General features: G+C 30.7%; 1 protein-coding gene across 1 annotated transcript; it reads right to left on the bottom strand.

The window, feature by feature from the left end:
* Nucleotides 1-1,180: 1,180 nt before the first annotated feature.
* LOC112737462 (E3 ubiquitin-protein ligase PUB23-like) lies at nt 1,181-3,783 on the bottom strand. Its single transcript, XM_025787378.2, has 2 exons — nt 3,222-3,783; nt 1,181-2,188 (listed from the first exon to the last, which is right to left on the bottom strand). Exons 1-2 carry the CDS (start codon nt 3,685-3,687, stop codon nt 1,407-1,409), a joined length of 1,248 nt encoding a protein of 415 aa, XP_025643163.1. The 5' UTR covers nt 3,688-3,783; the 3' UTR covers nt 1,181-1,406.
* Between the last annotated feature and the right edge of the window lie 9,370 nt (nt 3,784-13,153).

The following is a 13,153-nucleotide window of genomic DNA, read 5'->3' as shown; positions in this document are numbered from 1 at the left end:
TTGTGACACGTGGCACAATCATCCACACCAGCATGCCACGTGTCATTGGTCAACACATCATCATATCATTACATGTGGCCAAATTATGAAGTAACATGTGTCACTAATGGGCCACATTATCAAGCTATGTCATCACATCGTTAATAGAAAATGAGTCAGAGACTAACATATATTTTTGTCAATCTCAAAAATGTAATTAGTGCAATTGGAATATTAGAAACGATTTTAGTACACGACGCCAATTTCAGGGACTATTTTGGAGTTTAACTCGTCTAAAAACAGATAAATAGTTGAAAAAATATATGAGGTTTAGAAGTAAATCTTACGATATATACTTTTGGTCACTATAGTCATTATCACTACTGGTATAAAACGAACCGAAAATGCATTGTCTGTAGACTTGATAAAAATCAGCAGGTCAATGAAGAATAAAGAAAAGAAGAAAACAAGAAAAAGGTTTGTTACTTTATGTGTTTGTGTTTTTTTTTTTTTTCATTTACCAAAATTGAAGAATATAACCGTAATTTGTTTGTATTCACATGAGAAACTGCGAATAATGTATGTTGGAACAGGGAATAGAATATAAATAGAACAGAAATTTTTTCCCGGAAAAAATGTTATCATTCTCTTCAAATTATTGACTTGTCAACACACAACATTATATATGAACAAATTAAAAGTGGGATACAATTAGAAGGGAATTACCCTTTGCCATGAGTATATCAAAATCAAAGTAATCTCGCTAGCTAAACAATTTGGAGCGTAAATACGTGTTATTTTTTTAGGCATTTTTAAATTAATTAAATTTAAATACATCTAAAAAAGGACACTTATATTTTCATGACGTCTAAATACATGCATCTAATAAATATAATATTTATTTTTAACAATAATATTTGAAAAAAAATAAAAAATCAATTTAATTAATTTAAAATTATTTTATTTAAAATTAATTAATTATTATTAGAATAATTATATAATTTAAATATAATAAATATATAATTATAAATGTTATGTATATAAAATTATAGATATTATGTTATATAAAGTAAGTTTACATATTATCCTTTTAGTATTGCTGTTTTTACATATAGACTATGGAAGGAGTAATTAACCCAATAATAATTGATACATGCATTAAGATTGTTGTTGATTAATAATAGTAACAATAGCTAGCCAATGAGTTATAACTCAAATGATATAGTCTCCCCATATTCAATTAAGAGATTACAGGTTCGAGTCTCATATCTTTGATAAAAAAATAGTAACAATAGCTAATAAATTATATCTTAAATGACATAATCTTTTCATACTTATTTAAGAGATCGTGAATTCGAGTCTTTATATCTTCGGTAAAAAAATATATATATAGTAATAATACTAATTATTGAAAGAATCAATAATAACTATCTTTGGTACCTAGTTAATAAGTAGAGTTGTATGCAAGGTGAATCACTCCAAACTTTGGAATGCAACCTAAGTATACCTCTTGCTTTCTCTTTCAAATAAGATGCACAATCTGCTTGAATCACCATGCAAAGCTTGGACACTGCACCAACCCTAAGCATCTCAAGAACAACCTCCTTTGATCCCGAATATTTTCCGATCACCGATAAAATATGGATTGCCCGGTCGTCCGTCGCGGAAGAAACCCTAAGAATCCTTTTAGAAACCATTGCTATTGCCGCGGCATGTTTAAGAAACATTTCTCTACCTTCAGCACATGAACATAGATGTGCTAGAAGGTTGAATATAAGTTCGGAAATGTTTTTCTCCGGTTTTTCGAGTTCAAGTTCGATTAGGTCTGAAACTGCACCCGACTCGACAATGCTCTTTCGATTCCTACCCAAAGGGCATGTTTCTATGAGGATTTGCAAGGTGGATTTTAGGGCTTGTTGAGATATTGTTCTTTTTCCCAATACTCTCACCATTCCCTTGAAGAATTGGAAGTTCAAGTTCCCTAAGATGGTTGAATTTGTGTTTTGAATTGTCAACTTCAATAAAGGCATTGCTTCGTTTACTATCTTAACGTTGTTTTTGTGCACGTTAAGGTCCAAAATCCAAGTCAAAGAGTTGATGAAGTCCAAGTTTTCTCCAACAAGAGCCTTCATGTTGGTCCTTGATGGTATATTCCAGGTAAGATGAAGAATTCTTAGAGCTTCTTCTAGGCACATTGTCTTACTCTTACCTAAAATAATTTCAACTTTTGTATTATACACTTGTATTTTTGTAATCAAAGAACAACTTAGTATCGTAGAATAGTCGGTAATACTAGAAAGACAAAAAAATAAAAAACAGTCCGAATTTATCTTATTTAATATTTATTAATTATCACAAATTATAACTATTTTTAATTAATTTTTTTTATTACTAAACATTTTCAATAAGTAAATGCTAGCTAGACATCCTTTCTAAATTCTAACCCTAACTTATCATACGCAAACAATTGTACTATGAGTTTGATTAAGAAGTGAATTTTTTCCCATCAACATTAACCAAATTTTTTAAATTTAAAATCTTAAATTATATATCTTAAATTTTAATTTTAAATCTTAAATTTTTTAAAAATAAAAATGTAAAAAAATTATAAAAAATTAACTAATATTAATTATTTAAATATTAATTTCTTATATATACTTATTGCTATATGCTATATGGTAAGATAAGTTTTGCACAAACTCTTATTGCAAATCATGAAATTAAATGGAGGTGACTTATATTAGCTTGTTGAATCCTAGTTAATCAAGATCAAGCTAAGATAAAGTTTATCAATTTTTTTGGCTAACATATAACCAGCTTTTAAAGAAGCGGTGCAAAATATAATTATTTATACGGTAAAGCAAGCATTGATTGTTTTTGCCTAATCATTTTTTATTATCAAACATTTTTATTATTTATATATACTTTCTGCTAATACGCATGATATGATTTTATAATATTACTAATAAATGTGCCTTTTTAACAATAAACTATGAACATTATATATGAATAATTTTGTACAAAATTAAGTAGTGTATATTGACCACAGTCAATTCTATCTTCATTCAAACATTAACTACATGGATTACACTAAACACTTTTTACATAGTATAAAAATATAATTGTTATTAATTAATTTATGTATTTAAATTATTTTTAATTAACAAAATAAAAAAAAATACATATCTAATTATTAAGAAAATATGAATAGTAAAATAATATTTAATTATTGAATTAATTACCTTGTTGGAAACGCTGGTTAATGAACATAACCATGGCATTAGCAACACCAGCTTCAGCCATGCAAGTTCTAGTCCTCTCACTTTCCATGGCAAAACCATGCAACTTCTTCAGCGCTCTTTGATTCCTATGAGGAACCTTAAGATCCTTCACTAGCTTCTCAACTTGCACCTTCTCCAACTGCGGATTTGGAATCTGTTGATGATCAGCACCGTGGCCTCTAGCTGCATTAGTTGCTTCACTCCATGCCTGAATCAGTCTCCTTAAAGTGTGATTTGGGGTCAAATATTGCGAGCTTCGCGGCAATGGCTGCTTCGTCACGGGGCAAACGCACTCTTTCGCCTTCCGCAGCCATTGCTCAATGCTTTCTCTTTCGTATGTGATGCCTGTTACCGCAGTCACAGGCTCCTTCATCATCTCAAGGGAAATTGGGCAAAGAAAATATTCAGGAATCTCAGTTTCTGCCATTATTATTCTCTGTATATCACAACATACAAATTCTTTTGATATAATTTTTTTTAAATGTTAATTTGCTGAAGAGAACTGAATAAGAAGAATGTTCAGTGATTTGTTATGGTAAGAGAATGCGGCTTTTTATTTATAAGTATATTATAAGGTCTTCAATCTTGAGGGTCGACATTTCTAGATTATTTTTTTTAAAAAAAATAATAAATAGGAAGAAAATAAAGTTATATTGATTTGCTTTTTTGTAAATTCGTTGATTTTTTCCAGTCATAGATCGGTGCTGAATATTTTGTCAATGATGCGTTGGCTGGTCAAAACCTGTAGCAACCGTTTGAATCTAATTATTGTGGCTAAAGAAATTTTTTTAGATGCATGTACGAATTTTTCTAAGTGGGCATCATGGTGTTTGACGTGGCGTGATTTTATTGGCAGTTCATAGTTTAGATCGACGGCTGCTAACACCAATAATATAAGGAAGTAATGAGCAAGTCTTTAACTCTTTATGCTTGGTCTGGAGATTACAACTAAGTACACGTTGTACACAGTAAAAAAAATAAATTATTATTTAATGATTTTTAATTATTAATTTTATTAAAAAAATACTGTATATGAATTTTTATTTTATTACAAATAAAGATTAAAATAATTATTTTTTTTTTTGCAAATTATAAAAAAATTATACCCTTGTCTCAATACCATTCTAAAGCATTTTACACCTATATCTTTCATAATCAAATTTATCCAACAAAATTTTGAAAGTTGAGAATTGATATTCAATATTTTAATCCCGCCGCTTTGGGGGGTCTTTTGTGGTGTACATTTAAACCACACTTAACTGGAACTTTCAGAAATGGAAGCAATGGGTGGATAGTGGAGAATATATATGGCCGAAAATAAACATAATTTTCAAACTCTATAGTCTTCGTGCAGGCAATGAATTGAACTTTGAGTACGTATTTCATCTCTTTGAATATATATATTTGAACATTGTTTAAAAGCAACAAAAATTGTGGGTATTGTGAAGTTTAGTTTAGACTTTTTTAGTATTATTACTTCCATTATTATTTTTTTGTTTCCCATTTATTTTTTAATCCAAAAATTAAAGACCAATATATTACAAATTTGATATTTATTTAAAATTTATTGTTGACTAATAAATTATTACATAAATAAAATGAGGTTTTAACTTTAAATATTTATTTAAATAGATTAATGAACTATCTACTCGACTAACTCAATTTAATTATCTTTTCATTATTTCACCCAACTATGCAAGTGTGTACAACAAATTATATATATATATATATATATATAGAGGAAGCCACTCTGATAACGACGTCTAAAACATCTTTTTTTAAAGATGTTTTTTAATAATTAAAATTTAACACATATAATTGATTAAATCGTATTATTTTTTGTCAAAATTAGGCCAGATAAATTAATTTAATCGAAAAATGGTGAATAAAATTTTGAACCAGTCTAAGTTAATATTATTTTTATAAAAAATAACTACAATATCCTTATTATAAAAAATGACTAAAATACTCTTATTATATATATTAATTTTAAAAATTCTAAATTCTAATCATTTTCTTCTCTGTTATCATAGGATTAGGATTTAGAATTTTTAAAATTAATATATATATAGGGATATTTTAGTTAATTATTTTTATAAAAAAATATTAATTTAGACCAATTTAAAATTTAATTTATTAATTTTTTGACTAAAATGATTTATTTTCGGTCTAATTTTAATAAAAATAATACAATTTAATTAATTATATGTGTTAAATTTTAATTATTAAAAAACATCTTTAAAAAAAATATTTTTAACATTTTTATCTAACTAGCTCATATATATATATATATATATATATATATATATATATATATATATATATATATATATATATATATCTGTGTGGTCGGCCACCATGTCTTTAACCCACTTTCTTTTTTGGGATTGTGCGTATGTTTATCTTTTTGTCCCTAGGTTTCAAAGATTAAAGTGATGATCGAGGTTAGGTTTTGAATAATTGAATTCAAACAGAGGACTAAAACTAAGTTAGCAGTAGTTTTAGGACCGAAATTACCAAAGTGCCGAATTTCAATCATGATATATTGAAAAATAATTTTTTTTATGCCTAATTTTTTTCTTCACTTTTATATCTTCTTGATGTTTATGTTATGCAATTTGTTATCAGATGCTTTTTTTTTTGTGATTAAAAATTTAAAACAACCAAATAAAAAGGAAAATAAAATTCTAAGAGACTAAGAAGACACATGACGATCTCTCTAAATACGCATCTCAAACTCATTTTAAGGCACTGGAAAAAAATGCAATTTCAACGTCGTTTTTGACATGATGTTCACTACTATGTTTGCATATCGCAGGATCAAGCGAAAATCAATACGTCACTTCCAAGTCATGATATCTCTGACTTTAAGCACCAAAGGATCTACACAACCGGTATTATCATGAGAATTGTTAACAAGAATGAAAGCCTTCAGACAATCCATTTTGTAAATCACATCTCTTTACCCCAAGTTCCAGACTAAAAGAAATTCCCTCTAAATAGCAAACAACTCTCCTTGAAGAATATTGTAGCTCTCTATTATTTTCAAATAGTCTCGTCGTCAATTTTCGTTCAAGTCTCTGTTAACACAGAAAAAATCAATTTGATCCCCAGAAGCAGAGTAACTAGCATCACAATTGATCTTAAAAGTACCCATCAAATGAGGAACCCAAGAGCAACAAATCATATAAGGAATATAAACTCGTTGTAATTTGAAGACATTCCGAAACTCTTTCTCAAAGGCTTTGCCATTTTAAAAGGAGGTCAGGGCTCATGATAGTTAAAAATCTCATTGTTCCTAACTCTCTAAATTCACCACAGACCGGAAAAAAATTTAAAAAGATGCTCTTTGCTATAGGACAAGAACCAATTCATCAAATCCAGAGGATGACTAAAAATCTCTAGAGTCTGCCAAATAAACCGAGCTTTCGGACAATCCTGAATACAGTGAAAAACTGTTGCCTGGCAAGTCAAGCAATTGGAGCAACTATCTGTAGGTGAAAGGTCTCTCTTGAGACGAAAAACAACAGTGGATAGTGGCTCTAACAGACAAAGTCAAGCCAAGAATTTGATCTTTTTCGGAACAAACTGATGCCAAAGCCAAAGCCAATTCCCTCTCTCCTCCCATACAAACATCTTCACATAGAACCAGAAGTAGCCATTACAGGGATCATAAACCTTAGTCGTCCCACCAAATCAAATCCAGCCTACCACTGAACCCGCTTGCACATTCGGATTGTAGAAGAGAATACTTTCATGCAAAACCTGGTGAATCGAAGAATAACCTTCTCAAGGTGCTACTCCCCAACTGACCATAGATCTAAAATCTAGAGATCTGAATCAGAAATGTGAACATAATTAATCTCATTACATAGCTGTCCCTCTTTCCTCCATTTAGAGAACCGAAAATTCTAGTCTAAATCCCAATACACCAATCAAAACCATCCTTCAAAATATTCCAAATTTTACATAGACTTCTGCAAACATAAGATCCGTTATGCGTAGAACGGCTAAAAGTGTCACCCAGAGAAAAATGGTTTTTAGTTGCCAACAGTTGAACCCAAAGCTTGTGGGGATGATGGAAGAGTTGTCAAACTAACTTCCCAAGAAGAGAAACATTAGCACAAAATGGATTCCGTATTCCCAGACCACCAAACTTCTTTGGAGTGACCAACACCTTCCAGCTAGCAAGATTTAGTCCCTAACCATTGGCTTGACTTTTCTAGAGAAAATTTCTCATCATAGATGTTATAGAATTTATTATCCCTTTGGAAAAGAGAGACTTGCATGCGGTAAGTAGGAATAGTCGCCACAACCGAATTGATCAAACAGAGCCTTCCCGTCCTGTTGAGTAAACGCCCTTTTTAGCTGGCTAGCCGTCCTCGGATCTTATCTAGAACCTCATTAAAAGATACTCGAGTCAACCGAGAATGACTAAGACTAATCTCGAGGTATTTGCCCAAATTCTGGATGAAATGAATGGAGGACACCCTAGTAAAAAATTGTTTTAGTCACTGAAATATTATAGGAACACAACGCTTTAAACTTCTCCACATTAATCTTCATCCCAGAAGTTTTACAGAAGCTCTCCAATGCTGCCATAATATTTTGAACTTGTCATTTCTCCGCTTTATAGAAGAAAAGCAAATCATCGGCGACCATTAAATGGGAAATTCTCGAATCTCTCCAGAAACAGCAACCGGCTTCCACCTCCCCATAACAACTTGATGGTTAATCAAGCAGAACAGTCTCTCCATATACAACATGAAAAGATATGATGACGTAGAATCTTCTTACTGAAGACCCCGTCAAGGAGTAAAACTGTCTAATTTATCGCCATTTTAGAGAATAGACAAAGAGGATGAAGTGACATATCTCATAATCAGCTTGACTGTCGAAATAGAAAAATCGAATTTCATGAGGGTCTGCTTTAGAAACCTCCAACCAACTTTGTCATACGCTTTCTCTAAATCAATCTTAAATGCAGAGTTCCTTTCTTCGACTTAGTCATTTTCATGAAATGAAGAACCTCTTGCGTTATAATAATGTTGTCCAGTGCTCCCTTTCTAGGAATAAACCCCGTTGGAGAGGGTCCACAATATCCCTAAGCTAAGGCCAGAGTCTGTAGACTAGAACTTTAGTAATGACCTTGTAGACCACATTACAAAAACTAATAGGTTTAAATTTTTTCATCGATACTGGTGAATCCACCTTTGGAATTAGAACCAAAGAGTCTCCATCATCCTTAAATCAATAGTACCCCCAGAAAAAGCTTTCCTAACCATATTTCAAACATCCGAACTAATAATCTCCCAGTATTTTTTGAAGAAGTAAGCTTGGAAACTATCCGGACCCTGAGCCTTAAAGTATTTTTTTTCAAACCGGTGAAGCCTTTTCGCCACCTCAGTATTATTTTTCACCTTTCTGTACCAAGAAAACGTCTTCTAATAGTCTTCAAGTCAAACAGAGCACTATTCCCTAAAGAATTGGCAAACTGATCAGTACGTCTACTCGAAAAATGACAATCCTTAGTTTCATGAGAGAAAAAAACCTCATTAAAATCACCGAGGATAATCCAAGGCCCTTAAAAAGACGAAGACTGAGCTACCAGGTAACCCCAAAGAAGACATCTAGTATTATGTTGAGGACTACCATAGATACTACTACACTTCCAAACCACATTTTCAAGATGAACTTCGATTGTGACACACTGATCGCAAGCATTAATTAATTTGCAGCAAGTACCTTGCATTGAAGAAAAGAACCAGATACCACCCTTATGCCGAACTGCTTCTTCTATACCCAAAGGATAGTAACCGAGTCTTTACCAGAACAGTTTTAAATTGAAAGGGAGAATGGGTCTCAACCACAATTAAAAAAACAGGCCTAAATTTTCTAACAAGCTCCTTACAATTTATCCGGGCTAACTTATTAGAAACAGCTCTAATATTCTAAACTAAGATATTTAAACTATCCATTAAATAAAACTGATAAGAGAATATCAAGAAAAAGGTGAAATTAACTTGCACCACCAACCTCAGTAGAAGACTTGTCCCCTGGAACGGAACAACTCGGGCCTCCATGCACTACTGCTTTCTGCTTCATTGATGATGCATATTTATCCCGAGCCACAATCGACGAGATCAGTAACGGCACATCGCTCTCCGTACCTCCTTGCACCCCCTCCTTTTCAAACATTGATGCAACACCAAACTCTCGAGCCCCACTCACAGGAACCAGCGGCGGCGCTACTCTCTTCTCTGGCTGAATCACGGCTGGACCCTCAAGGACCAGAGCATCCCCCGCTGCGCTTCCAATCGGTGAGTTCTGCAAGGATGCCGGACGCGGGCGTTTCCTGATGGAGGGCCTTCTCGTCACTGGCGTATGGGTAGACAATGGTGCATGCTACTGGGTTGTCGCATGCCCGACCCAGACTTCCTGCTCCCTGGATCCTTGTGAAATCTGAGGTTTGGGCTGTTGGTAGCCACCCAACCCAGAACAGATTTGATTGAAACCTTGGGCCTTCATTGTTAAATTGTGGCCCAGTTTAAATTTTTCTTTCTTCAACACCTTATGCCAGCCCACTTCCTCCTCTCCACATACCTCCTTGCCATTGGTCCCGTTTTCATACACGGAATCATCTCTAGATTTTACACGCAAATTAGTGTTATTTTTTTCTTGCCTAAATTATCGGCCAGATCAACAGTTTTTGTTCCGCCTAAATTTTGAAGACAAGCGTTTTATGTCATTAAAATGTTAAAATTTTTATTCTTCCCTTTAATAAAAAATATATCTTTTTTTATTTGTCATAAGTGTTTTATAGATAAGTTTGGATAAACAATTTAATTAAATTCTTTTAAAAAAGATACTTAAAACATAAGAATTTATATTAAAAGTGGCTTATAGATAAATTATTTTGTAGTTAATGTTTTATTCACAAAAGTACTTATTTTAAAAAAAATGATAAAAAAATTATTATAGGAGAAGTCACTTTTTTTTTTCGTAAGCATTTTTAAATAATTTTTTAGCAAGTAATAAGTTAATTTTAAAAATTATACCAAACATTAATGCTATAACTTTTCATAAATTAAAAGTTAAAAAATTACTTATAAACCTATTTAAACTGGCTTATAAAATCACCTCTTAACAAAATATTTATTTTATTATTCTTAAATTTCAAGTATAGTTTTCATGTTAATATTTAACTCTTAATTTTCATTCTTGAATTTAATTTAATCAAAAAGCATATTAGTCATTGAATATATTCGTGCCTTAATCTAATTTTCAAAGTTTCGATTTGCTTAATTTAATTCTTTAACTTAGCATTTGTGGTTCACGTTAGTCTCTGGTCTTAATTTTGTCATAAAATTATTAACAGCGTATTTAAATGAACTGACAACTACCCCATTAGACTTTCTAATGGCTATGTAAAGTGACAATTAAAAATTATTTTTGCCTTAGTTTGCTCCCAATAAAACATTAAAATCCTAATCATAATTTCACTGAAGAATTTTAAAGATTTCTTAGTGAAACAAATAAAGATAAATAGTTTCTATTACCACATCAGATAGTTGTTAGAATATCTAATGTAATAGTTGTCAATCTAACATGAGCTACGGATGTTAAGTTGGAGGATTAAATTGAGTAAATTAAAACTTTGAGGACCAAATTAAGACGCTAGTATAATTTTAAAGACCAATTTAAAGATTAACACCATTAAAATTAGTGTTTATAAACATTTAAATTCTTGGTGTTTTAATATTATTAATGTAAATAAATTTTTGAAGATCATGTAAAAGATAGGTAAAAAATAATTTTATTTAAAACTAAGGCCAGTTTGGATAAACTTCTTAAATAAGCTCGTTTGAAAAAGGCGCCTAGAATATCAGGCCTTTTATTAATAACAGCTTATAAATAAATTATTTTGTTTTTGAATTTTTAGTTATATAAGTACTTACTTTAAAGTTGTAGCGTTTAGATAAAAGACTCAAAAAATACAATTTTTTGTTATATAAAGAGAATGAATATTAAAATAACAATGATAACAAATATTTTTTAATATTGAATGTTAATTTTACATAATTTCATCACTGAGATTTTATACCACAATGTTAAATAATACAAATTTAATAATAAAAGTAAAGTGGTAGAACGGTAAAAAAATTTCTGGAAAGAACATATGCAACAGATGCTTCATATGGAACATTGTGTGAAAATGGTGGTGGAAGAAAAATACTTCTAGTAGATGAAATCTTGCGTAAAAATAGTGGTGAGGAGCCAATATTTCTAGCAGAAACAGAAAATATTTTTCGCAGCCAAGAATGAATTAGCACCAATGGTCTCTTTTATTTTGAAGTCAAATTTTTTTAATGGGAGTGATAAAATAACTTTTGCGAAGGAAGAAGTCATATTTTTCTACTTCTTCAAAAGCTCTCAATTAACTTTTCGAGAAGTTAAAAACATTTCTAAAAAATAATACCAAACACTCGTAATATAACTATTCCAAGGGTTACCTGAAACTAAATTACCTTTGGGTTTATATGTGAGGCCCAAATCCTTAATAGAGCGGATTTCGACTTAGCTGACGTCCAATAGCCGTCGTCCGAGTTGTTTGTGAGAAGGTGGGAGGTGGTACCTGCAAAATACTCCGATGCTTAAGTCAGCAAAGGTCTTAGCATGTTTTAGGATATTGGAACTTAAGTATACCTGAAGAGTATCGGTGTATTTATAGAGGATGAGCCAATAACCACCGTTGGAGTAGTTCCACTTCTGGTGGTGGATAACGGTTCCTTTATCTTAGGGTTGTTGAGATCCCTCCTCTAGAAGTGGGTGAGAGATATTAGTGGTTAGTTATAACTCCTTTGGGAGTGAAGGGATTACCATGCAGCGCTTCAGTCTGACCTGTGAAGAGGTCGGTTACGGCAGCTGTGATTTGGACTTTCTCTGCTTTTGGACTTGACTTATATTTTGGGCCAGGTATGAACAATAACTTTTCACAATCCAAAAGTTAAAAAAAAAAGTAACTTTTGCTACTTTCTAAACAGGCTCTAAATCTTTTAGAGTGTACTAATTAAAGTATGAGTAATTACCCAAGTCAGTCAAGGATTTTAAAAGGGACATTTTAATCTCTAAGAAAAATTAATACACAGATCAATCTCCAAGGTTTTACTTCTGCAAACAAATCAGTCCCCAATTTATTTTTTGCAGAGTAATTACCCAAGTCAGTCCCAAAAATTTTAAAAGCGGACATTTTAGTTCCTAAAAAAATTAATACACAGATCAATTCCCAACATTTTTTTCTGTTAGACATAATAGTCTCCGTCTGTTTTACTTTTACTATATGTCAACCTTTATTATTATTAACTTAGCTTTGTGTATGTGGACGATGATACTAGCATATTAATACACTATTTTCATTAGAAACAAGTAAGGTAAATAATAATGCTTTAAAATCTAAATTAAAATATTTTGTTAATACAAATATATTTTTTAAAATAAGACATCTTTTGATTATGTTAAATACAAAAATACCAAATGGTTTCAACCTTGAATTTTTTGTAGCATAATTTCTAATAATTTTTTATTATTATTATTATTATTATTATTATTATTATTATTATTATTATTATTATTATTATTATTATTATTGAGTGACTATATATATATATAAATTTAATGAATAAATTTATTATTATTTTTGTCCAAAAAACATAAAAAATTATGGTATAGTATTATTATGTAATTAATAATAATGATAATAACAATTTTATTTTATTTTTTTTTATGAAAAACTGTTATGTTTGACAGAAAAAATGTTAAAATTAATCTGTATATTAATTTTTTTGGAGACTAAAATATTTGCTTTTAAAATTCTTGGAGATTAAATAATTACT

This window comes from Arachis hypogaea, chromosome 13 (assembly GCF_003086295.3).
Source record: "Arachis hypogaea cultivar Tifrunner chromosome 13, arahy.Tifrunner.gnm2.J5K5, whole genome shotgun sequence".
In the NCBI taxonomy this organism is placed as follows: Eukaryota; Viridiplantae; Streptophyta; class Magnoliopsida; order Fabales; family Fabaceae; genus Arachis; species Arachis hypogaea.
This window is presented reverse-complemented; position numbering and strand designations above follow the sequence as displayed.